The sequence below is a fragment of the Poeciliopsis prolifica genome, unplaced genomic scaffold (genome assembly GCF_027474105.1).
Source record: "Poeciliopsis prolifica strain line A6 unplaced genomic scaffold, Auburn_PproV2 SCAFFOLD004, whole genome shotgun sequence".
Lineage (NCBI taxonomy): Eukaryota > Metazoa > Chordata > Actinopteri > Cyprinodontiformes > Poeciliidae > Poeciliopsis > Poeciliopsis prolifica.
The window spans coordinates 6,353,762-6,380,371 of record NW_026562379.1 but is presented as its reverse complement, the minus strand read 5'-3'; the positions used below and the strand labels follow the sequence as shown (position 1 = coordinate 6,380,371).

Below are 26,610 nucleotides of genomic sequence, written 5' to 3'. Positions count from 1 at the left end.
GAGATGCTAATCTTAATTTTTTTTCTTAGAACGATGTTTCTCGCAACTACACAGAAACAAAAAAAACACACAACACTTCTCAAGTTAAGAAATCAAGTAACACATGCTTTTCAGTAGGCCTGTGTGGGAGAAACAGAAAAACACCACAAGAAAGACAAAGGCAGAGAGAAGGATGGAGTGGGGGCAGCAGGATGAGTGTTGGCAATTCCCATGAGAAAGTTATAGAGTCAGTTTGACCAAACACAAACAGGCAAACACAGTCTACATTGATTTCCCAGCCACATTGTGTCGCATCAGACACAATCACGGGCCCACAGAAACAGCGAGGGTGAGACGCTGACGGACAGATGTGTCAATATAAACAAACAGACAAAAGCTTTTAGGCAAACATCTCATCCATAAAGTCCAACAAAAGCCTGCACACCATCTCTGCATGGGGCAAAAGTCTAAATCTCAGCTTTCTTTCTCCCCTCCTGTTATTTTTTAGCTCCCTCCTTTTTTCTCCTGCCTGAGAGTCACAGGAGCTGCAGTTATATCTGATTACACCACACAGCCTACCTCCAACAGAGCGTGAGTCATTGCCTCACTCGCAGGCCGAGGCGCTGCCTCTGCCTCCGAGAGCCAGATGTTTGCACAAGGATGGAGATTCAGAGAGGGGAAAAAACTCGTATTTCCTCCATGGATCTTCCCAGTGTGTTTGATCTTTCAATCTGTGTAATCATTCTGGTAAAAAGGTTAAATAGTTTTCAGGCGAAACAGGAACAAGATTATGTTAAATTTATTTTATTTTTTTTACCCCAGGTTTAAGCTGGTTCCTGAAAAAAAAAACATATCACTTCAAACTATGTTAGTTCTGAAAAAAAAACACTGAGTTTGGGAAAAGATGTCTGAAAAAAGGTATTTTTTTTCACCAAGAAAATCTACCTATTGTGCAATATGTGAAATGTGTGTGTGGTTGCAACATGGTAAGTGAAAAAAGGATAGAGTAAGAACTCTTATAATTCAAATATCCTCTGTGAAGCAAACATTGCAAAAGTAAGTAAGTGGAGGTAACAAACTTCTCCTCAACTAACAAAGACAATTTATCCATCTTAAACAATTGAGGCCTGAGGATTATAAAACACCTGGAACATTCGTGGTAAGAAAACAAAATGAGATTGACGAGGACAACACAGCATACTGAGGTAGCTCTTCTGGAATTAGCAAACATTTCTAAAGCAAAAATAAAAACATAAAAATGCATTGGTTTGCTGAGATTTCTAATTTTTATGTCCTCTGTCAGGATGAAGAACCAATATCTGCCTAACATACAGGGTGCCAGTTTGTCAGGTTTTACTTTTATCAGATGGAGAAAAGTTGTATGAACTTAAACTGGAACTCGGCACTTTGCTATAACTACTGTTTTTGGGTGGCCATTGTGTTATGCGTCAATGCCCAAATTTGATGGGGCTCAACTGTCTTGAGAAAATATTTTTTTTGTCTTTCATACATGAATATAAATAGCTTACTGTACAAGCCTGAATGGAATTGTAAAAGAAAAATCTGTGAAATGACGATATGTCCTCGTCAGAATTACGGGAATATTTTATGAGTGCTTCACAGAAAAACAGATGAGCATGAGTGAGCTCTTCCCGATGCCAGGAATACTGGGCTTCCTGTCAATAATTGCTCAGCATTTAGTGGAGGAAAGAAAAGAAAAATCAGTCAGAGATGAAGAGAAAGAGGTGGGGAGTCTTTAGAGAAGGAGGAGGGACTAACATAATAAGAGAGAGTTGGGGCTTGAAAAAGAGTGTGGTGGACCTGCAGGTCTGTAGAAAAGTGAGAGCAGCAGCAGCAGAGGAACCTTAAACAAATACACACACATAAACACACACACACACACACACAGACAGAGAAGCAGGAAAAGGACCTGGAGCTGAGCAGACATACTTGTTCACATTGCTGACACACTCTCTCAGGCAGCAGCAGCATGCTTTGGTGGAGAATCCCTGAGGCAGCATTTCTTCTCTCTGTGTGCGCGTGTGTTACTCTCGCCTACGAGGATGACATTGAGATCCAGTACACCGACTACTATAATGAAATCACTGATGGAGAGACACCAGCACGTAAGTCTTTGACACTAAATATCTATCTGATTATCTGAAAGGCACATTTTCTGTTGTAATGCAATTGACGACTATTTTATTTTCTGGCTATGGTGGAAGTATATGGAGTCATGCTTGTTTCTCAGGTGACAAAATGGGAGTGGAGAAGGGAAAAAAGCTCACTAAATGGCACCATTACTATTAGATAAATGTCAAACCTAATATCTAGGATCTTTAAAAGACCATGACCACTCAAATAGAGATTCAGTCCTGATTTTGTGTGATGCTCTCCAATCTATTCAGTAAGCTTCCTAAAACAATAACACTGACTTAGTTTTTTTTCTGTTCTTTTTTTTTTTTTTTTTGGTTGGCTTGTTTACTGTTGGGAAAAGAAAAGTAAAGTATCAAGGCTGTTGGCAGAGATGGAGATGGAAAAACAAAACAGTGTGAAATGACGTCAGTTGTCTTATTGCAGAATTACTAAGGGAATTATTTTTCGACATAATTAAAGTTGCATGAGCACGGCAGCCTGGACAGGAGAGAAAAGGCAAGGCCTGCATGTGTCAGTTTCTTATGCTTCAGTGAGGGCCTTCACAGCTTGCATTCATCATATGTTTGATTTTTCTGAAGCTAGTAGGAGGCGTAATTGCAGCACCATCATCAGTTAAGAGGCTGAAATCTGGGCAAGCTGGCTGTGATGTGATAAAACGTGATGAAGGGGCAAAAACAGAAGGGGCTCCAGGCAAATGACTGGGTGGTAAAATACACACAAATTAGTTCAGGGGATGGGGGAGGAGAGGTGCGACGAAACAGAATTCATAATGAGGTTGCAGGAGAAGGGACAGAAAAGGTCAAGCACGTGAGTTGAGAACAGTTTGTTCACAGGTGTGTCAGGACGAGGGGAGGTCAAAGGTCAGAGGGAGACACGGGTCACTTGTTCTGACCCGCCCAAAGCTCCCAATCTCTGAGAGGAATCTGAATTAACAGGCAACATGCGAGAGGTCACAGTACAGTTCATTTTCGCATGAGTGGCAGGCTGAAAAATGACGTTCAGCAGACAGGAAATGGGGGGTGTTGAGCTTTAAGGCCACTTTTTCTCCAGATTCTCATCAGTGGAAACAAGTGACTAACTATGCATTTACTAGAAGTTTACAAAATATGTAGTTTAATATTTTGCAAAGAATGCATTGAGGATTTTAATAAAAATTAAACTTATTATGCAGAAAATTTTTACATTTAAAATTTCTTTTATGTTAAAAATATTATCTCTCTCTCATTAAAAAAGTAAACTAGTGTCTGCATTATTAAACCATAGGGAACACACTGCATGAAGCCAAATTCTGCTTCCTCTGACTAATCATGGACACTAAGAGGCTGAAACAAGCAATGCAGGTCTGTCGTAATGCCTCCCATCCCCCCAGAAAAGGTCTGCAGGTATAAACAGAGCCTGAACGCGTCAAACGCTAACCAGAACAACATGTGTGACACACATATATATTCTCACTCCTTGTTTCTTTAACCCACCCGTTTACCCCACGTTTCCCACTGCTCATATTATCTCTTTCCTTCTCTAAGCACATCCTCCCCACTTTGTTTTCCTTCCATCTCGCTTCTCATTTCACTGCACAGAGCTGGATAATCTCACAGGAAACACAGCGGGGGAAATTGCTCTGTTTCCTTCTCGCTTTCTCATTCATCTCCCAGCAGCCTGACATTCTCATTTTGTTGTCATCAACTTGTCGCTCTACCTGCTGACCTTCATCTGCTTTTATTTTTCAGCACATTGAAGTTTTTAAATATTTAATTGATCTATGATGAATAGTGTTTTGAACATATATGAACAAGATATGCATCTATCTGTGTACAAGTGAGATTTTAAGTCTGCTGTTGTAACTGCTATTCACCATACAAGTTGAAGACATAGAATGAGAATTGCTAAATAGAAATTGTACAGTAGTATGAGTGAAAACATGAGAGAATGAGAGAAAACATCCTTGAACTTTCACAGTATTTTATGGCAGTCATATTGAATCTGAACATGTGATTAGACTAGGCTGCTGGATCTTTCATGCTGAACTTCATACTTCTGGACATGTTCTATCAACACAGCATTTGAACTAGGGGCTCTTTAAGGACCTCCAACTTATCAGGTCGACTTCAGTGGGTGGTCTCCCCATCTTGCATATAAACTTGGCTTAAGAGACTTCCAACTTCCCATGTTGACATTTTGAATTCAGTGGTGTTGATCTGCTGATCTGGAGTTTGACATCTCTGGCTCTCCAAGTTGAACTCCAGGTAGTATTCCACCCGTACTGAATCTAAACTTAAGGTTGGTCAGAGACTTCAAACTGTTCATGAGAAATTATGACTTAAGACGGTCTTTACATCTAAGTTTTTACCTAAATGTGTTACTCCAGGGTCTCCTGCTTAGCCATGTTGTAGGGGCACTAGGGCAATCCACCATGTGTTTGTGTTAAAAAATGTTGAAAAGGAAATATGATTATGTGCTGTGAAGAAGCAGTGTTTTTTTTCATCCTTCTAGTGTGTAAATGAACCTTTTGAAATATTATTTACCTTGTGGATGTGTGGATGCAGCCATTGGAGGGCTGCCTCAAACCCAGCCCTTTATAGAAAGTCCAGAGATAATTGCTGAAGTTTGATTGGCTAAAATAAAACTCCAGCAATCAAAGTAATTAAGAATAAAATTTTTTATAAATTGTGCATTTGCATACATAAAATGTCTTCCTGATATGTTGTTATTATTGATAAGTAATTCACATTATGTATTTAAATATTAACGATGGCTCCTTTTTTTCACCGCTCTGGAAGGCTGAGGTGATTGGCCACTGTAAATTAAGGAGGCGGGGTTTAACCAGCATGTAGGCGAAGGATTGATGGGAGGGCTGCCATTTTTTAAATGTGATGTGTTGCTCCAGACTTAATAAAACAGCTTTGTTTGTAATACAGCCAAGGTTGACGCCACCGCCCTCAGAATAACTTGTGATATGAAAAGACATAACTGACACCCGACACTGAGTGTCCAGAAAGGCAAATACACAAAAGAATTTTGCTCTTCAGTGAAATCCTAATTAAGTAATCAGTTATTGGATCATAAAACAAGTTATAATGCTGGTCACATTTGAAATCTAATCAAATTAAAAAACATTACCTCAATGGTCAATGAATAAGCTTTTTTCAGCCTTACTAAATATTTTATGGTACAAAATTGAAGTATTTATTCAAGTTTTCTTGTGGTTTCCTAAATCGTGTCATTTCATTTCGTAAAAAAGGTCACGTCACTGTGCAGTATTTTGGTTTCCTAGTTGTGTGTTTTTACTTATTCGAAGAAATGCAGTATTTGCAATGAATACTTTAAATGGATGAAAAAGACCTGCCTGTGACTGGCTGGTGGTTTGTTTCATTTACATAAACCTGATCAAGCTGCAATCACAGACACAGAGTTTGTGCCAGAACACATTTTGAGTGAGCTTGTGAGGTGTAAACGCTACACACTAATCTCGGTTCATTGAGACGTGTGCTCACATCAGTCTCACTGCGAACTGCGAACCTCAAAAAATATGACTACAATCCTTTCTACATGATGCGTCCCAACTTCTGTGAATGGATCAGCTATAAACCCAGCTTAACCTGTCTTTGCAATCACTGTTATTGTAGTTAAAAACGTATTCAAAATAAATAAGTACTCAAATGACTCTTAGCCCAGCGATCGGCAGGGGGAAGTAAAGTCTGTTAGGCTCATAATACACAAGGAGAAATCCTGCACTAAGAGGATGACTGGAGATCAACTATGCTGACAATCGATATAATCAAGTCATAAAAAACTCCATAAACTTTGGATCTCTATTGTAAAATGTTCTTTCCTGGTCCAACTTTTCACCATGTCTCTCTGCAGCCACACCGAGTTCCACACCCTGCAACTCTCCAGACCTGACAAAATGGGACAAGATCTTCTCCATGATGGAGAACAGCCAGATGAGGGAGAACATGCTGATTCAGTATGTTGATGACATAGTCAAGGTCGAAATGGGATCTCTGCGTGGTGAATTACGAAGGTGGGTTTATCGGTGGGGGTCCTGTTGCAATAACATTAATTCAGCTGAAATTTTGGTATAAAAAGTGATTTTAAATTAGACAAAAGTGGAGAATTTAAGCTCTTCTGCTAAAGACGCAAATCTTTTCCACTCATCCTTTGTCAGGTTTATAGCTGAGTATGAAAAGTCCTGTGGGGCTGCTGTGGAGACAGCAGGAAGACGGATGGTCTTGCAGCTGGAGGGCCATCTACGAGAAACTCTGGAGCTCCTCAAGCTCAGTGATCTGACCTCTGCTGTTGGAAATTTCAACCACCTGGAGGCACAGATACAGCAACTTCTCTCTGCAGAACATACTCAAACATCCAGACTGGCCAAGCTAGAGAGCAGCTGCCTCAGCAGCAGAAATGCAGGAGCTGGCTTTGGGTTGAATGGCAAAAATGGACTCCATCTCCAAGAAGTGACACCAAGAGAGGTTGCTTTGGATGAGGTGCTAGTTGCAATGCAAGCACTGAAGGCTGAGCTGGATGAAGAGCTGAAGTCATCAAGGCAAAGGCGTCTACCTGCAGGTAAACCTTCCATCTTATCACCAGCAGCTTCTCTACTCTGGCATTCTGTTTCCTTTAGTTTGTGTTTGATATTCAGCAGTCGTAAAGTTGTTTATGTTTCCTTCTGCAGTGGCACATTTAGGTAACCCAACTTCAGCTAGGACAAACTTCTGTGGTCTCTAAGAAGTTGTGTGAGAGAACTTCTGCTCACCCCAAATAGTTTAGACATTTCTTTTCTGGCAAGCGAACCTTCTCAACCAGGTCTATCTTCTTTTTCCCAAGGTTTAATTTAAAAAGTGAAGTCAAGGCTGATTTTGTCATCATCCTAAGAACCAGAGCTGCTTTCCTCATGACATCCCCCTTTTTAAAGTCTGGAAATGTTGGTCAGCTCAACACACACAGAGCAAAAGGAAGTGTGCTCATCACCCATGCACCACAAAAACCACACAATGCACCCCGAGAAAGTAGAACCAGATGTAAACCAACAAGAACTCACACACACACACGTTAAAAAGCTCTTTTCTCCTTGCTACTATTTTCTGAGTGACAGAAACCTGAGACCAAGAGAACATCAATATTTAGGATATCCAGTTTTAGCCGGGTGGAAGTGAAAGCTGGCTGGAGTGACAAAAGGGTTGCAGCAGGAAGGAGGGGGCAAACCAGAGGACAAAAATTTATACCGTACATAAAAAACATAAAAAGTGGAAAGATGATTTTAAAAAGAATGGGTGACATGGTAGATTCTAAAATATCATGAGAATTTCAACATTCCTATTTGACAAAAATTAAGCCAGACCGTCTGGTCTGGCTTAATTTAGGTCAGTATGATACTCAGCTTAAGGTCAGTATGATACTCACTTTATTAACTTTTGTTTTTAATTAATTGATCAGTTTTTACTAAATCTAGGGAGCAAAAACACAAAATTATCCTTTGGTGTTAATTACATAAATCATTTATATATAAAAAAAATATATATACAATCCAAATTATGCCAGAGGTCTTTCTGCACGACACATATATTTTCTCCCAGTTCATCAGATTGGTTTTTGCTTAAAAATGATGTTTTGCATGTTTGGTTGTTTGTTTAGTGTATCTCTTTTTCAAGTGTGCTTCCCCTCTTACACTATGACAACTTATGGACAACTAGGGATAGGCAATGTTGTTGACTATGATCAATCAAATTGGCCTCTTTGAGATGAAAATCATCAGTTGCAAGGTTTTCATATGTGTCTGGTTTAGGTTCAATATTTGTTACTTTAAATAGGTTATTCTTCTATTATGATAATTCCAGACGATACATAGTTATAACTATTAGTGAAAACTAATCAGTCTGTAATATTTCAAACATTAGGGACTTTTTTTCACAAACATCTGAGAACAATTCTTTGTTTATTTGCATCAACGAGTTTTAAGCAGAAACAAAAACAGAACACTACAACATATAGCCTTAACTAATTTGCAAAGCATGTCCCCAGATGGGCCTTTAACAACTTAAAACAATTCAAAAGCATCATAGTGTGACAAAATGTCAAACATAACATACAACCTACATTAACTTACAACAGACCACAATGAAACAAGAGCCATTATGGAACCATCTTGAACTGCCTGTGAATCATTACTACAATTGTTATCGACTGCAAGTCATCAAATGTCTTTCTGAAGTGGATCATCTGATGAGTTTCTAATCTGGTTAACTCTCTTGCTGGAGGTTTTTGGTTGATTACCCCAAACATAACTTTAGTCACACAACTCTTTAATTGTGTTTCAATTACTCCAGAATATAGCAGTCTGGGTGCTGACATCTACTCCCATGAGAATTAGACTCTTAATCTCCTAATAACTTGACTGATTACTTATAAAACTTTGTTTTATGTGATGACATATTTTTTTGTCTTCCTTTGGGTTACAGTCAAGTGCTGCATGCCATGTAATAGACATTCTTATCTAATCTAATGTTTTACCCATTTGTATATGAAACCATGAGTTTTACTGACTGGCCCCTTCTGCCGTCATTTCTACTTGTTGCACAGGGTGTGAGATGGCCCTCCTGTTTCCTGTTCGCTCCCGTCGGATTTACACTGCAATCATTCCAGATGTCCCCCTGTCCCTGTCCAGCTTTACTGTCTGCATGTGGGTGAAGCCGACTTCAGTCTTCAACAAAACTGTGCTGTTCTCCTACGGACATCGTCGAAACCCTTCTGAGATCCAGTTGCTGCTCTCCCAAACCTCTGCCGTGTTCACTGTTGGAGAGGAAGCTAGTCAGGTGGAGGCGAGGAGTGTGGTAAGCCCAGGACAGTGGATCCATTTATGTGGAGCCTGGTCCTCCGAGCAAGGCCTGGCGATCCTCTGGGTGGGTGGGGAGAAGATGGCGTCCAAACCCGGGATGGCCAAGGGACACAACTTACCTGAGGGAGGCTCACTCCAGCTGGGGCAAGAAAGAAACGGCTGCTGCCCTCTGTCTCCAGCCAGCGGGAGTGGTGTGGCCGGGTTTGAGGGAAGTTTTGATCCAAAGCTGGCGTTTGCTGGGAAAATGACGGGGGTTAATATGTGGGACACTGTCCTGTCAGAGGAGGAAATTTCCCAGATGGCTGTGCAGCGAGGCCATGGCTGCCAGCACAGGGGGAGCGTGGTGGCCTGGGGGGTGACAGAGATCGTGCCACATGGAGGAGCTCAGTTCATCTACTGATCCATCATGTTAATAGTCATAATTATTTGTAGCATACATATCGCCACTCTGATAAAAAGTCAAGCTGAAACTGGACATTTAAGAGTTTCAATATCACATTTTTATTGATATTACCATGAATGGTTAAAGGAAAAATCATCCAATGCTGTGAGAGACTGTGAGAAATTGTGCGATAACCTATAAGTTAATTCAGTTTAGAAAACATGACCTGTTACTGGAAACGTGTTGCAAGCAGCATTTGCCAAAGACTTAATTAGAGAGCAAGAAAGACACCGAGTTGCTGACAAATTTTTGCTGACTCAACAAACTAGATAACGACCAGACAGCCAAGCAGAAATAAGAGGCTACACACAATGACAAGAGATGATCCTGTTATTGCAGGCTAATGACATTTTTTGTTTTTACTTCTGGGGGATTTCATAGAAGCAGCAGATGCAAGTTAACAAAAACAAACAACACAGATTGTGTATTTTAACAAGAATCACAATCACTGGGAAGCTGTTGCAATCTTTTCACTGCGGCCTTAAAGGTGCAATTAACTGCAGGAGAAGGTAGCTCAATACCTTTCAGTGAAATAAACTTCAGAACATATATATGCAACTCTATTAAAAACTGCTGTACTTGCCTTCCTTTTAAATATGAAAAACTAGAATGTAGGGCTAATTTTATTGTTTTTGTTGCAACGTTTTGGATGTGTGAAAAACTTTTAAACTCAAACATAATTTTTATAATAAAAATACTATATTCATTAAGTGTTTACATCGATTTTATGAATAATTAATTTTATGCTGTGTCTTTTCTTGTGTTCAATAGTTAGATTATTCTTTGTCTTTGGAATGAACAAAGTAAAAATGTTTTTTGGAATATGTTTATGAACCATGGGGACAATGTTTACTCAGTCAAATCTCGCATGATTAAACTTGCATAACTTTGTTGCTTGTATTATAATGTACATTGTTTTTTATGTGACAAGATGAAACAGAATGTATTTTGTAAATAAATATTTTTGCATAACATGAGTGAATAAATGGAAAGTTAAAGTGAGTATACAAGCTTTTTTGTCATTTTCCAGGAGAAGGCAAAACCTTGAAAAGAATTCGGAAGAGTCTAAGAAGGACTTTGATACTGAGCCTCAAGCCAACACAGGAAATTTAGCATGTTAAAAGTCTGTCCTAATTTATATTTCACATAATTTTGCATTAGCTGTTTCTTACAAAATGTTTTCCCTTGTTTGCTTTAAAGCTTATTATAATCACAGCCATGGATTTACTTCACTTCAGAAACAAATTAAAACAAACAAACAAAAACATATTATTTGAGTCTGCTTTGCTCCTGCTACAGTTTGACGATACTTGGTACTGTAACCTTTTCTTGAGGCAGTGAAGCATCCACAGCTACGCCCCACAAACTGAAACTGAAACAGCTCCAAAATCAAAGTGGAGAAAGAGTAAATTGTTCTGTAGTCGTGCATTTTGCTGAGGCATCACAGTCATTTTAAAATGCTTATTGTGTTTTGTTTTCATTATCATTTTTTACCAGGCTGTTATGGGCTTGTGGGGTTGTGAGGTTCATAGTGTTGAGATTAGAGTTTGCTCGGGGGTTGGGATTGTTTCATCCTTGGGCTGTTCTGGTTGGCTGGCTGGCTTGTTTGGACCCTGTGACCTTTTTTCTGCCCATTTCTAGATGAGGTCTGTGGTCTCCTTCATGTCTGCCTCATTTTCTGGGGGGTAGATTTGTTTTGGCTTCCCAAAACCCCCAATTGAACATTCTTATGGAGAAACCTTATATCCACAAGCACGCTCCCACACACACAGGTGTTTAGATTCAGGTATTTTGTCAGAAGCACTACGTTCGGCATGTTGGTTCATAATAATATATCTATAACCAACCTGCATTCAGTCTACAACTGCATTCCAGACCATGTAGCTAACTTTAGATCACATTTAACTTTAACATTTAAAGGAATAGTTTGGCATTTAGCCCCTATGGAGCTAATCAGAGTTACATTTTTGTAAACAAGCATGTGTGAGTGAGATATTCGGCTGTAGCTATAAAACCCTCAAACTGCATCCTGCAGTAAGCTCTCTTTGGATTGGGAATACACAAACACACAGACACAATTTCTTATAAAACCGAGTATACACTAAACTGACAAAAACATAATGTATATACGTCAAAACATACGTTGAAACTGAGTCAAACCATTTCCAAAGGAATGCATTAAATAGGACAATGTGTATATGACTACACAGGCTTTCACTGACTTCAGTATTAAATACACATGTGTGCGGTCTGCCCATCCTGCTAGCTCAGAAACTAAGCCATCATCTACCTCACCCCTGTGTTTATGCTGAGGTTTCAGAACTCAGTTGCACAGCCGGCTTGTAAAACACAAAAGTCAACATGAGCCTGATGGGACCATGAGCAAAGAGGAATAAGGAATTCAATGTTTAAACTGCTTAGTTTCTGTTTTAATCTGTCTGAGGAGGTGCAACTCAAAACTCCACAATGAAAATCTCTATCCATCTTCTCAGCTGTCCGGTCAATGTTCAATAAAAGCAATCCAAAGCATGGTGTTTCAGAGTGAAGACAAGTTGTAATGCACACTATCTTCATCGCTTTTTTCTATTTGCTAAATATTCAAAGCAAAACAATGGAAAATACAACAAAGTAGCTGCAGTATCAGGCTTACAGTGTCTCACTTTTAAAAATGTGCGTCATTCTACAGAGTGGATGTCGGAGTCGAACAAAGCATTACTGGTAAACGTTACACTCATATTAAAAAGTCAACAAATAAACTATTTGTGAAGGTTTATGTAGCATCAAAAAGTTATTTTTATGTATACATGTTCAACAATAAGCAACAGCTGCAACTTATTACCATTATTTTCCTAAATGGTTTGATTGCAGAACCTTCTGATTGCAACAATCACTCCATGTTCCACCAGAGTAAACATCTGACCCGATTGTTTCACTTATATTGAAAATGCTCATAATGAGAGCTCATGAGTACAACTTCTACAAACCGTCCCCCCAAAGTTGAGAATCACCATCTAAATAAGCACAATTACAAAAATGATGAGTTATTAAATTTACACTATTGTAGGTGGAAACTAACCTGGGAGTAAAATGATCTGTTTATTTCAAGTGTAAAAGAAATCACAAAAAAAGCAGTAAGACGCATTTAGTTGCATGACGGTAAGTGTGTAGACTGTACCTCCCAGCACACTGACGGTTATGGCCTCTGTATGTTCTGCCAGCAAGTCAGCTTTTGCTATAGCAGCCAGTGAGAGATAGCTGGACATGTTCCTGCTCAGTTCTCGGTTCCCTCTCTGCAGGAATCGCACCGCCACTGGAACAGCCAGCGCCATGACTGAGGGGCAGCTGTAGTTCTGAGAAGACAAAGAAGAAAATAAGTTCAGATCATGTGCCTGAGGAAAGACAAAATGATGTATTTCCTTCCTTCCTTAAAATACAGTGCCTTACAAAAGTACTCAAAGTTCTTTAACTTGTCCATGTTCATTAATACTCAGTGCTCTGTGCTTTCCAGGGGTTGACAGCACCTTGAAGCGTTAAAAGGACCACACGCTGTGGGATTTCTTCCCACTGAATCAGGGGCTTCCCAGATCAGGAAACCCCTTGTTTGGAGAGTTTTGCCGACTTCTGGTCACTTCAGCATCCAAACTATCCCATTGTATTAGGGCTAAAATTAAGACCAGAGTGGCGAGTGGCGGTTACTTCCTTGTTGCAGGAGGCCATATCGGTACTGCTAATTGAACAGCTGGCAGTGGCAAATTAAGGAGACATTTGTGTTAGCTTTGAAAAAATTGGTGACTGGCATGCATAGGCTTGTCACCCACTGGTCTGCCTACTTCATCTATCCATTAACACATATACGTTTTTCTTTAAGAAAAACTTTATCAACAGAAGTGGTTGGTAAATATCTGTAAGTGACATACATTAGATGTATTGATGTGTTCTTTTGACAGAGTTTACTGTAATTCAACATGACGTCAAGCATAAACATACTGTAGGAGCTGGAAGATATATTCTAAAGTCTGAGTGGAAAAGGAGAAATGTTATTTGAGATGCACTAGCACCCTCTAATGGACAGTGTGATTCCAAATGTATTCATACAGCCTAAATAAATAGAAATTAAAACTCTGTCCCCTTTACTGTTACATGAAATTATAATTTGTTACCCCAAAAATAGCTTTATTTCATGCCAGTGCTTTAAATACTTTTAAAGAGTATGTTTTGTATGCGATATGACTCCCTTCTGCCACATGATGGCAGTGTAGCTGCTAAATACAATGAAGGTGATATGACTTATCAGTTAATTATCAGTCCACATCAAAATATGACAAGTTTGAAAAACTAATTATAATTGAGTGCACTCAAGTTCTTATTTTCTTATTGCATTTTTTTGCGTGCAGTTATTATGAAAGTAAAGACTGCAGTGTGTTCAAGTCTGCAGAATCTTCTGGCTCATTTTCTTTGAGAATAGATGTACAGGTTTATACCCTCAACCTAATTCTCTTTCTTTCATTTTTCTTCAGGGCTAAATTTAAATATCAAGATTAAGACATTTCACAGAGTCTGTGTGGTGAATGTTCATTATAAGACAAAAATCTTTGCTCGTATTTACACTTGCCTGTGTTCAGTTTCTTTACAACCAACGAGTCAATAAACCTCTTCCTCCAAGAAACCACTGCCTACATCTCTCCTGCTCCTTGTGGGAGTTTCAGAGGAAGGGTAAAATAAGTGTGTTGGTGTAAATTCAAAATGACAGCGAGATAAAGAGAGAATCAAAGATATCAGAGATCAGGGGAGCTAGAAATCAAGGAAGAAGGTTTTAAAAAGGTAAAGAAAGAGAGACGCATAGTCTCCTGTGACAGCTATTGGATATGGGACATGAGAATCAGACAGAGCTGTCAGAAGTTTTAGTCTCACCTCTGTGTGTGTCTGTGTGTGTGAGCATGCGAATGGACTTTTTCTGAAGAGTTGGACTCATTAGGATGGTATTAACACATTTCCATTTCTGAAGGAACCAGGACAGGGGGGTGGAAAAGGCAGCGGACAGAGCTTATTTATGTTTAAACCCTTTAGCTTGAGAAATCCGAGAGGAGAAACCCTATCTTAAAGTTTCTACATCAATTAGTAGAATTTTTGCACCTTTTGTATTAAAATCCAGCAAAGTTTCTATCATTTGAACATTTAATCTACCGTTTAAGTTATTTTTGTGTACAAATCTTTCCCGATAACATACTTTTCTTTCAATCAAATTTTCAATAGTTATAGGATCCAAAAAATACAGCAATGGGAAACTATATAAACTGCGGAAGGGCAAGTTAAATGTATTTTGCACAGCACCTCCACAGGATTTGGCACCTCTGATAAAGATGTGCAAAAAGCCTTAAAATAAATTGGTTTTTAAGGGCAACTTGGTGACCTAGATGTCTCTGTTTTCACAGTTCTCTAACAGGGAGGTAGGAAACATATTAAGGTCCTGCTCCAGTCTTGTGTGTCATCATTCCAACTGCTTTAAGGTCTTTATTATTGCCTTGAATGTGAAAAGTGACAAGATCCGTCAAATAGCTGTTGTGGAGATTTTCTTGATGTATTAGGTTAAACATATACCTGTTTTGTTTTATTCACAGGTTCTCTTGTCTTTCCTATATTGAAGAGCAGTTTAGACAAACAAGCTCCGTGCCAAGTCCTATTTTTATTCTTGGGAGACAGGAAGTCATGCGTTATTAATTCAACATTCCTAGACTCTTTGATCAACTTCAAAAGTGAAGAAAGTACAAAATTACTAAAAGAAACACTCATGTTACACATATTTCTCATTCTATAGAAATGGTTTGGGTTAGCAATAATTTTACCCATCTTAAATGGTAAATAGTAGTCTATGTCACACTCGTACGTATTTTTATACCACTTTTATATATGGTTCTGCTCAAGCTGATCTAATAGGTCATATGAAATCATCACAGAGCCTTTTCTTGGTCAGGGAAATTGTTTCAAATGTAGTTATTATATGCAGACATAGGAGAGATGCTGTAACATCACTTAACACACACACACGCGCAGTCTCTGTGATCAAATAACATCAAATGTTATTTGATGTCCAAATAACATTTGTACATCACAATGCTTGTGATGTACAAGGATCACACGCATTTGGTTCTGCACAGTGAAACTGTGTGCAAAGATTGCAGAACAAAGATTTGACCCTTACTTTTCAGACTGTGACATTCAATTCAAACGACCATTCACAAATGACCTTAGTGATAAATTTTAAACAGAAAAACATCCAAATGGCTTAATCCTGTTACATTAGCCATGTCTCAGTTTCTCCAGAAAATAGCATATTGTTAAATGGACTGATTGACAATGGCTGCCAGCAGTGCTCTTCTTTGAATTAGCAATGCACTAAATGATATTAGTACATCACTCTGAGAAAAGGCATTAAAATGTCATGCTGTTGAAAAAAAAAGGTTGATTGTGTATGTACAGTAAGAGTGTATCACTATTATATTATAGTAATACACTCGGTGTATCGCTTTTTTTTTTAACTCGTTGAAGTTGAAAAATAATACTCCTATGTGTAATAAAATTTTGAAATTTTTTTAGTATTTAAATTATTTTAATTACAATACAGTGTCTTGCGAAAATGAACAATTAATATTAAAAAATTGCATAGTCCATGGAATTTTTTTTAGGATTTTATTTTTTCATCCTTGGGATTGTTACAACCAGAAACTTTGATGCATTTTATAGGGATTTTATGTTTATGGTTTCTCAACATTCACAGTTCATACTAAGCTGTGGAGTCGTTGCATTATTCTATTGGTTTCATTCTTATTTGTATGTTTTTTTTAATGTGTTACTAGTTGAATAGCTTCTCTGAATAACGCTCTGTTTGCTGGCCTTCTCAGTTTAGGTTGATGTTCATGTCTAAGAAGGTTGGCAGTTGTGCCACTTTCTTCCTCTTTTTCTCAGTTGATGTTCAGTCATGTTTTGCTTTACAACCTTACCCAGCTTTACACAACTGTATCCCTGACCTGCTTTTTTTCTTTTGAATGTAAGAGCATTTAAAATTAAATGACTGTTTACTAATCCGACGAAGCTATAAGCTTTACCAGTTTTTATGCATCTCTTGATAAGTGATATTGCAAAAGATAAATGAAATATAAATCATTATTTATAGTCTTCAAGTAAGACATTGTTTTTTTATCTGAAGAATTGCACCAAAATCTGTAGGAATCGTTATGGTCATTGTTAAAATGACCATAACAATTCGATTAAATTCAATTCGATACTGTTCTGCTCCTACTTCACCTTGTCAATTTGTCACAAAATCCCAATAAAATGAAGCTTGTAGTTGTAATCTGACAACAAAGAAAAAAGTCCAAGGATTACAAATAGGTTTAAAAGTTGTTATTGTACCCCTCATTTAGCCAACTTGAGGTGCAGCTGTAAAAAGCATTGTATTTTCAGTCCAAAGCTATGAATGGGCCATGGCAAAAGAAAACACTAATAAAGCTTTAAGAGCCTCTTAATAGAGTTTGCAAATAGGGGAACATCTTAGTGTATAGAACACACATATTTCTATACACATTTTCCATATGATGACAGGTATATGCAAAGTTATGTCCTTTAAGAGTTCCAGGTCATCAAACCCCCCAGTGTCTGTCTCTGATGATAATGTACCTGCAGGATGCAGCTGGTGATGTCAGAGGCTATCTTTGCGTGCGGCGTGTCTTCTGTGCTTTCCCCTTGAGGAGTCAGGTTATGTTCAAGACAAGACTCCCACAGGCCCACCAGGGCCATGCTGTGTCGCTCGATGGAGCTGGTCTCTCGGATGGCCGTGGTGATGCGTGTGATGCAAATCTCCACCACGGCCTGATCATTGTCGTTGGTCAAATAGTCCTGTCGGCCGGCAGAAAGAAGCAGGCAGCAAAATTAAGAATATTAATAATACATGACAAAATAAATTATTCATTAAAGTGGCATTTGCTATGTAAGTATTTACATAACTCTCAAAGGACTGTGTATTGGTTTTGCCTCTTTAGACATGCTTACTGACTGGTGAACAGGAGATGTCCTTGATCTGATCCAGAGCTTCAGACAGGCCGTCTTCAATCTCCGTGTCCTCTAGAGAGAACAGGTCTCCTGCTCTGGACAGGTCTCTCTGGCCGAGGACCCGACTAAACAGCTGGTGCATTCTGACCCTGAAGGAGCGGTCCACTGAGACCAGCTATACTCAGGACTTTACAATCAAGTTTTGGAGAATGAATAAAACATAACAGTGTGGGGAAAATCCTTAACTAAAGAAATACCTTTTCTGTTTCACTTTTTGAAGAAAGATATGAAATGTCAACCAGAGTTATTTGCATTTTAACAGTAGCACCTAAATCCACATCTGAGAGTCCAGGATCAGGTAGGATGGATGTGACTGGACCAGTTTGGGCCAAGCTTTTCTGGCTCAGTGTGAGGTCTGTTAGTGTCGATGACAGCCATATTCTGGAGAAAGGAGTCCTGAAAAAGCAAAGTCCTAAAAGAGAAAGAAGAGAGAAACAAAACAAGAAATAAAGAAATCAAACACAAGACATGCAGCCAAAGTAGAAGGCAGAATCATCTGAATGTGTTTGAAACATCCCAGTGTCTGTCTCACTTAAGCATCATGGTAGGTAGACTTGATAGCAAACTACCAGATGTTAGGCCAGCAGAGCTGATTAGTTTTTCTGTCAGGAGTAGAGAAGGACAGCTGTTTGGGCGGCTCTTTTGCGTCACTGATCAGAGCTCAGAGACAGACGGGAATGCAGCTGGAAAGTGAGAACTTCTACAAAATTCAGTGGAGTTTGGAAACAGCCTAATTAAATGTTGGTAGTGGCATCAAAAATCATGCCAAAGCAGTCAGAAGATAAACCTGTAATTTAGCAAGCAATCCAGACCCCACAGTCTGTGGTTGTTTAATTATCATCATAGAAGTGCTGGGTGACGTGGCTGAAAAACTTATCACGACATATACATTTCACATCAGTCGATAACTGTTTAATCCACAGTTTTCACTTTTTGATGATCCTGTTACCAGTTCACCACTGTTCCTTTCTTTTGATAGATGTTAAGCCCTTAATAGTTCACAAGAAGTGATGTTTGGGAGTTCCTCTGATCTCCCTATCAAGCCATGTCAAATCCACCGAAATCTTTGACCAATTTTCCTGCTTCTAATACATCAAATCTGAGGACAAAATGCTCTATTTTTTAAGTATAGACAAAGATGGCAGAATTGTGTGGTAGCCTTCAGGTCCATTACACACTGCCACAAAAATTTCATATAAAGGAGAAACAGCCTAAAAAGGAAAAAGTGAGTCCAAGAATTTCCAAGAAGTTTTAGTTCAATAAGAAAGAAAAAGCAGATATTCACAGATCCACACCAGGTAACGACACCAGAGCCTAGATGGCAGTTGTAATGAAGGTTTTCATTACGTGTATGAAAACATTTTAAATGTATTGAATTGTGTGTATAGATTGTGACTTCCCTCTGTTCTTTTCTTTTGGGGTGTTCAGGTTAAAAGATTCCCCGGGGGCCTGGGCACCTTATAAAGGTTCTGAGAGAGACCAAATATAGCGGGGGAGCAAAGCACTGTGACTTTTAGAATTTAATAATTAGATTAATATTTATAAGGGTATTTTTAGAAATGAAATGATTGCTATGAAATGAAGTGTTTAATATTATGTGAATTTTTGTTGTCTTGTTTGGTGTATATGTATTTTGTTTTATCCTGCTTTTAGGGGGTTGTGGATTGGTGCAGCCAGAGTCTATAAAAGCCTACATGTTGCCCACATCAGTGTGGGTGTGGCTGCTGCGGAGACACATGGCCCAATGTCTGCAGGATTGTTTGTTTTAAATGTTGGGAATTAAACACCTGGTTGGTCTGCACTACATCTCTCCGCCTCAAGACTCCTCTTTTAAAGCCTGCCGCTAAGTTCATAGATTTGCTCAGTGGGAACACAATACTTTATTTTTTCTCCCAGACTCCCTGCTTTAAATCCAAGGTTATTCTTTTAGAAACTACCCACTCTTTGCAAGAGCATGGTTAATATATGATGACTTGATCTAAAGTCTTTGGTAATCTGTCACATATCTGCAACCAAACGGTGCATAGCATCCAAAATGCATACAAAGGAATTGCTATCCATCTCAAAAATATTTATATTTTGGTAAGGCATAGTGTAAAAGTATGTTTTTACAATAATTACTATTGCTATGATCCTTTAGTTCAAAGATTTAAACTACATGCCTTTACTGTGTGATGTGAAGAAAGGTTAAGTTGTGGGTTTGGAAATTAACACGTTAACCATTTACGTGTGACGGTCGCTTGCCTTGTCAGCTTTAATAAAACATTAAAACATTAACTCTAAAAGCAACACCACCAAAAAAAAAAAATAGCGAACACTCCCACACCAGCTAAACTGGGATCTTTTGTTTCCTCTCCTCTTTGGATGTGAGGCTAAATAAATGTATCTGTGTCACTCTGTGCTTCCAGTATGAGCTTCCCTCTTCAATCGGACACAATCTAATCCTCACACAGTTTCCCTGTGAGCCACACAGAAGTGGGCCTGAGCCAGACCAAAGGAAAACACAAAGCAGATCATTGGGGAGACTTATCTCCGCTGCCAAGCCAATGCCGGCCATGAAGCCTATGCCAGGACACAACAACAGGATTCTTTACTGGTCCTAGCCTGAACCACAGAACCAAAAAAGTGAAAAATAAACTAAGCAACTATAGAGCAAAGAGATTTATCTTGAACCTGCAGGCATGCCAACAAAGGAGCATTACATTTATAGGATCTGAGATCTTTCTGTGGAAGGAGCTTAAGAATTAAAACCATAATGAGATTCTTTTATTTTCCCCAGACATTTTTTTCTCATTCTCCATCAACAGAATACTAGTTATACTTGTATAATCTATAAAATGTTTCTGATGTCCATGTCCAAATTTCTCTACAACATACAATGGTTGCATTAATAACAACCATAAAAATATTCTTCTTTTCCAGTCCATCTTATACTTACAGACTGTTGTGAACAATTAGGAACCTAATCTGAAGTTTTTGCTCATGCAGCATGAGTTTAACAGCAATTTTTAATCAACTTACAATATTTTCTTCCTATTCTCTATTAATGAGTTTGTTTCCCTTGTTCTCTTTGGCTTCTTCCTCTATACCCAAACAATGCATACCTCGAGAATTGGACTAATAAATTCTGGTAGGAAGCTGATAGATGTCACTGTTTTAATCTTGTAGCTGAGCACTTAATAAAAATAAGGTACAACTATTACCTGCATATAAGAAATCAGGTAATAGAAAGTCATTTTAGTACATACCTACTAGATTAAACACTTTGCAATAAAATGGTAGTGGGCCAGAGAGGCAATGGGACAAGGCAAAAAAGAAGGGAAAAACATTCAATAGGAGGAAGAAACAAAACTCGCATGGAGATATGCAGACTAAAAGAAAGATAGCAAACTGGTGTCAGAGGCAAGGGAAAGTCAGACACAGATAGTGTTTCAGTGTCCACAGAATGCTGGCAAATGCTGTTTCCATTAGTTCCCCTGAATACAGTACACACAATCACAAAGAGTATGATACAGTGCTTGTTTGTGTACAGCGTGAGCCTGCGCTCTCAATATGTCACAGAGCACCTGAGTAACTGAGCACCGGTGTGTGTGTGCGTGTGTGTGTGTGTGCGCATGTGTGTGTGTGTGTGTGTGTGTGTGTGTGTGTGTGTGTGTGTGTGTGTCTGTACACAGAGCGAGGAAAAAAAGTGGGTCTGAGGAATTTCAGCTCTTAAACAATCAGCAAGTTGCTATTAATCACCCAGCTACGGCTCAACAAGCTCAGGAATGTACCTTTAGACATTCATTGGTGTTTTAAGTTCTGGCGTTGCTTTTGACAGTTGGCGGTTGCCATAGTAACCAGTAACTGACAACTCGCTCCTTTTTTCTGTTACTTTTTCTGTGGTGTGTATTAGGATAAGCTCTGTGTTTTCTTTACAAATATTATAGTTTACAATATATTTTTGACAATTGTGATAGTGTGCAGTGTTTCTTAAGTAAACCTGCTATGTTTTGTGTGTATTTTTAAATGTTAGCGTTGTTACTTTTGCTTATTTTAGCTTTAGTTGTACAAATGTTAACTGTTTCTAACTGCTATTGCTTTCTAGTTTGTTGAGGGTTATTTTTTTGGTATTTTATTTAATGTAGAAGCTGTCAGACTGGAGACAACCAACTTTTTTTTATGTTCAAACTTATTATTTCAGGTATTATCTCTTTTAGTGTTTGAATATTACATGTATGATTTTATTTTCTGTTCTAAAATATGTAGTTATTGTTATTTATGTTGAAGATGAGATTAGCTATGAGGATTAATGATATGAATTTACCACTATAGTATCACAGCCTCCTTTTTCTGTTCATGTCTGTTACTGTGGGGGCAGAACCTGAAATCTTCAAAACAAAAAAAGTAGATTTGGGAGGTAAAGGTAAAAGGCAATTTTATTTATATAGCACATTTTCAGCAACAAGGCAATACAAAGTGCTTTACAAGAATCAAAAGGAAATACAAGCAAAAAAAAAACAAACCAAAGGAAAGAGCAAAAGAAGATAAAGAATCTAATGTTGATCTAAAATAAATAACCTAGATACTCCCCTTCAGGGTTGGTAGATAAATAAGCATTCTCTGGTCTAATTAATTTTTTGGTTTGGAACAATAACAGTCTAAAACGTAGTTTGTTCTAATTCCTTTTCTGGGTTGCAATAATAGGAGTCTTCTGGCAGATATGTTTTTCGCCGCATGTGTAAACTTGACTGGTGGAAAACATAATCATAGGTGTAGAAACTGGAGGGATAGCAACAAAGCTCCTTCAACATATCACTCCAGTCTCCTGGCAAATCTGAACGACCCAGTGTGTTGGAGAGGCAGGAGGCAGCAGAACCACTTTCAGCAAAGTGACCCGTTTCTCTAGAACCAGTATCAGCAACGTAATAAGTTTCACCAGAACAACCAGATGGATTGGAAAATCCATGCTGGTATCCAGTACCTGTGTGTTACTGTACATTGTCTAGAAAACTGTACCTACCCTTTTACCGGAGAATTGAATTTCTGAGAATTGAAGCTGGTCCCTGGCTCTCCTGGTTCTTCATCTCCTGGTGCTCCTTACTCTCCTGTTCTGCCAATCTTTCCCTTAGCTGAACATTTTCAGACTGTAAAGCCATATTTTGTGAGCTAAGGTAGTCGATCTCTTCACTGTCTCTCTCGTGACGGCTCCGGAGATCCCCTAACTCCTCTGAAAGACTCTCCAGCTCTTCGGATCTCTTCTCTGTCGACAGCTGTGTCTTTGACAAAGTCAACCGAAGCTTCTGCAGTCTTTGTTTCAGAGTCAGACGGGTCATTTCCAGGCAATGCACTTCAGCTCTCATGTCCTTGTGTTTAAACTCTTGCTCTGCTCTCTTCACCTGCAAGGATGTCATATTGTGCTTGCAGGTGTTGTTGCCTGGAACTCCTGCCGATTTTGGCAGATTGTCCTACAGAGATTTTCAACGGTCTGGCAAAGTTCTTCATTTTCCTTCTCCAAATTTTCACGAGAAGTTCCACCTTTAAGGTTAACCAGATCAGGCACACATTTGTTTCAGCCACTGTCAGCCAGCCTAACTGTTACCTGATGGCCTCAGGTTTGCAACCAGTTCCTGACTATGAGAAACCTGTAACCTCCTCCCAGTGTCAGAATGTCACTAAGGAAGAAACTGCATTAGGTTTTCTATCACTTTGATATTTCTGCTATGACTGATGGATATTTGCATATGAAGTAAGTCCATAGAGTTTCATTTACAATTTTTATATCTTCGTGTCGATGTGATATATGATCACATACAAAATATGATCCTTAGTAATGTACTGTATTTTTGACAATTTTCTATTATAGCATCCTGGTTGTCGCTCCTCTGTCATCCTAAAATCATCCAGTGGATTTAAGGGGAACCTGTAGCAGAAACCTGGACACTGCAGAGCAGTTGTGAGTGAGCCGCTGGATGTGGGTTGACAGGTGCTGAGTGCCTGTGAGGGCCACTGAAAGAATTACAGGCTATGTGAGGACAATTTGACCAAAGGGCCCCTTTCTTTTTCTTTTTTTTTCTGCTCCCACCGTCACCACTTCTGGCTTTTTCTGAGCACACTGAGGGAGAAAACACTGACTCTTTTGTATGACCTATAAAGACAGACCCCTCCTTCCTTCCGTCACCAGTTCCCCTCTACCCCTCTCCCTTTCTGCTCAGTGGGCCCTGTCTTTCTGTGCAGTGTGCACCTGCTCAGTCTGCAGAACATCACACTGACAAAAACTCACACAAGTACTTTTTAAAAGAGCTAAGTGAAAGAAGTGAAGACAGAAGTGAAGAAAATGAATGCATTCCAGTGTTCCACATTTGATTTTAAATGTCCAAAAATATATTGTACGTCTGCAAGATGGAGGAGGATACATTCTGTATGTCGGTTTTGTGGTGACATTGCTTCTCTGCTCTAGTTAAATACACCCCAGTCTTTTCCTTCATCACTATCACTGGCAGATGCCCAAAATAACTAACATTGGCTCATACTGCTGTTAATGTGGATGATAATAATGACATGATTCAAATCTGAATAGATAATTAGTTGTTCTGTACCAGGGCCAGTTTGTTACATAAAACATTCCTTGAATGTCATGAATAAGTAAGATGGAAAAGTCTCAAACAAGAGAACCCCAAAAGAGGTCCTTAGAAACAGGCCCACACTCCTGCAGAGAAAGAGTTTTGCCTAGAAAGATAGACCCTCAAGGCTTAGCAATTCAACACACCGTAGGACTATTGTATTAATGTGTGTGTGCCTGAAAGAGGGAAAGTTCTCCATAATTAATGCTTTGGTGTTATGCAGCTGCAGAGCAGAGATGGTGAAGAACAGGGTGACAGGAGCTGCAGAAAATAGCTACTGTAAAAGGCCAAAGAGGGAAAGATTGACAGGGTGAGAAACATGAAGAGATAAGGAGAGAAAACAGAAGGCGTGGCAGAGGAGCACATATCTTTCCTTCCTTCCTTCCTTGTTTCCTTCCTTCCTTCCTTCTTTCCTTCCATCCTTCCTTCCATCCTTCCTTCCATCCATCCATCCATCCATCCATCCATTTTGTCCCTAGTTGGATCGGGAAGGGTGCTGGTGCCTATCTCCAGTGAATGTTTTGGGCGAGAGGCGGGGTCTCCCTTGACAGGTCAACAGACCTGAAAGAAGTGACTTAATTACCTTCTCAGTGTTCAGTAAAGTTCTCCAGAGTCCTGCTAATGATCTGACTATTCAACTCGGTGTGTTGAAGCACATCTAAAAGCTGCAGGACACTGGCTTTTGAGGACCGGCGTGTTAGACTCCTGATGATCCAGTGCTATAAAATATTCCTCATAATCTTCAACGTATAAAGATTGTGTTTTTCTCATGTGTCAAGCATTTTTTTTCTGAACACAAACAAGCAGATGAGCAAATTTGAGCCTTCATTTTAATTTATGGTCTCAGCCACAGGCACTTTGACAAATGGCTGTGCTTGAGGTTAAACTACCAATTGGATGATGATTACTCTGCTCCAGACTACAGTGGAAAGAAAGCATGAATGACTAATAGCAGGGGATCTAAAAATATCTAGACACAATATAATACCTTTCCTGTAAGCACAGCTTACACACAGATATCAATAAAGTGATATCTGTGTGGAAATCGTATATGTGTTAATACAAGATCATGAAATGGCTATAAAAAGCTGTTAAACACTGTAGTTAATAGGCAAACAAAACTGTAAATCAGCCCTATGGTCCTAATTGAGACTAACAAAAACGTCAGCATGAAGCAAGCCTGAACATACAAAAACCTATTTTAATATTAACTATGTTATTTGAAAGGTGGAACGAGAACAGATAAAATTCAAAACTGAATTATTTTGTATATTCATTTGAAGGATGAAAAAATGCACGTCAGTATTGTTTTCATTTTCAGTGCTGGTGGTGCTGCAACTCCAACATAAAAAACTGGAAGAGAGAATGTTTGTCATTATGTCTTGTTTCATTTTTTTTCTCACCAAAATGATTTCCATTAAAGAAAGAATATTTTCTGGTTGGTGTTGCGCATAAACTCTCACGCTTACCCAACTAACATGAACTCGTAATCTCAGAGCCATTCATTATTCATTGCGTTTCCCGCTGTGGCCTGCAGCCTAAACTCTGAATCTGAACGGAAGGAAGCGGGTCGATCTGGGGTTTGGCATCTGAGAAAGACCCAGGAATGCAGAATGATTAAAGGGATCATCTCTGTGCACAAAACTTCAGGACCTTAAAGTGCTTTCAGATAAAATCTGCAGTTGCTCAGTGATGAGACAACTTTTAGTAACCTTCACTCTTTGAAGTGGAATGAAAAGCAGCTTTCTCTTTGCGGTGTACATCACATAGGTTATTTTCTAAAAATAGAAAGATGACACGCACAGGGTTTTTTTTTTAAGTTTTCTTCTAAACAACTAAACTGTGCCAGCTTCCTCTTCAGAAAAAAAAAAAAAACAAATATTCTGCTTCAAAGTGCATTTGTGGCCTCTGTAATCTGTGTAGAAAGGGAATTCTGAGTTGACACAATGAAAATACTTTACAGCAGAAAGAGGGAGTGAGTGTGTGTTTGGGTGTGTGTGGGACAGCAAGAGAGGAGTTCCACTCAGGTCTACCTTGAAGACCAAGTGATGTTGGCTTCACTGTTTCAACCCCATTTAAAATATGTTGCATTGTTAAAATGTTGGAATTCATCAATAAATTAAAATTGAGGAAAAAAACAACAAATAAATAATTCTGTATTACTAAAGCAGATTGAATAGGGTTTGTTTTATGTTTAGTAGTTGGAAGCTTACTTTTTATAATTTGTTTGTGTGCTTTTTGCTTAAATAAGTCGTAAATCACCTCTGAAAATGGTAAATAAAGAATCAGCCTTAGTATTCAGTACATTTAGGGACGAGCATTTGACAAAAAAGGTAAATAAAATCAAGAATTGAGTGGGGGTATTTCTAAATACTGCCAAAAAAAAAATCAACAAAGTAGAATCCAACATCCGTCTTGAAGAAATAATTTTGCCTTATCGTCTGTCTGTCTGTCTGTCTGTCTGTCTGAACATCTGTGACCTTGAGGAG

The 26,610-nt window shown here is 38.8% G+C and overlaps 2 protein-coding genes across 3 annotated transcripts in view; one reads left to right on the top strand and one right to left on the bottom strand.

The window, feature by feature from the left end:
* The window catches only part of veph1 (ventricular zone expressed PH domain-containing 1), a 60,057-nt gene that overhangs the window by 32,697 nt on the left and 750 nt on the right, over positions 1–26,610 (bottom strand). Inside the window, exons 2-4 of one of the 2 annotated variants that reach the window (XM_055027706.1) lie at positions 17,464–17,931; positions 17,088–17,306; positions 12,589–12,763 (exon numbers count right to left, since the gene is read on the bottom strand). In XM_055027706.1, the coding sequence (XP_054883681.1) occupies positions 12,589–12,763; positions 17,088–17,306; positions 17,464–17,601 (532 nt within the window). In that variant the 5' untranslated portion in view covers positions 17,602–17,931. Of the gene's footprint in view, positions 1–12,588; positions 12,764–17,087; positions 17,307–17,459; positions 17,932–26,610 lie in introns of those variants that run through there. The other variant, XM_055027707.1, reaches the window with a different exon arrangement.
* On the top strand, positions 1,821–10,415 carry ptx3a (pentraxin 3, long a). Its single transcript, XM_055027710.1, has 4 exons — positions 1,821–2,105; positions 5,998–6,157; positions 6,302–6,702; positions 8,716–10,415. Exons 1-4 carry the CDS (start codon positions 1,970–1,972, stop codon positions 9,369–9,371), a joined length of 1,353 nt encoding a protein of 450 aa, XP_054883685.1. The 5' UTR covers positions 1,821–1,969; the 3' UTR covers positions 9,372–10,415.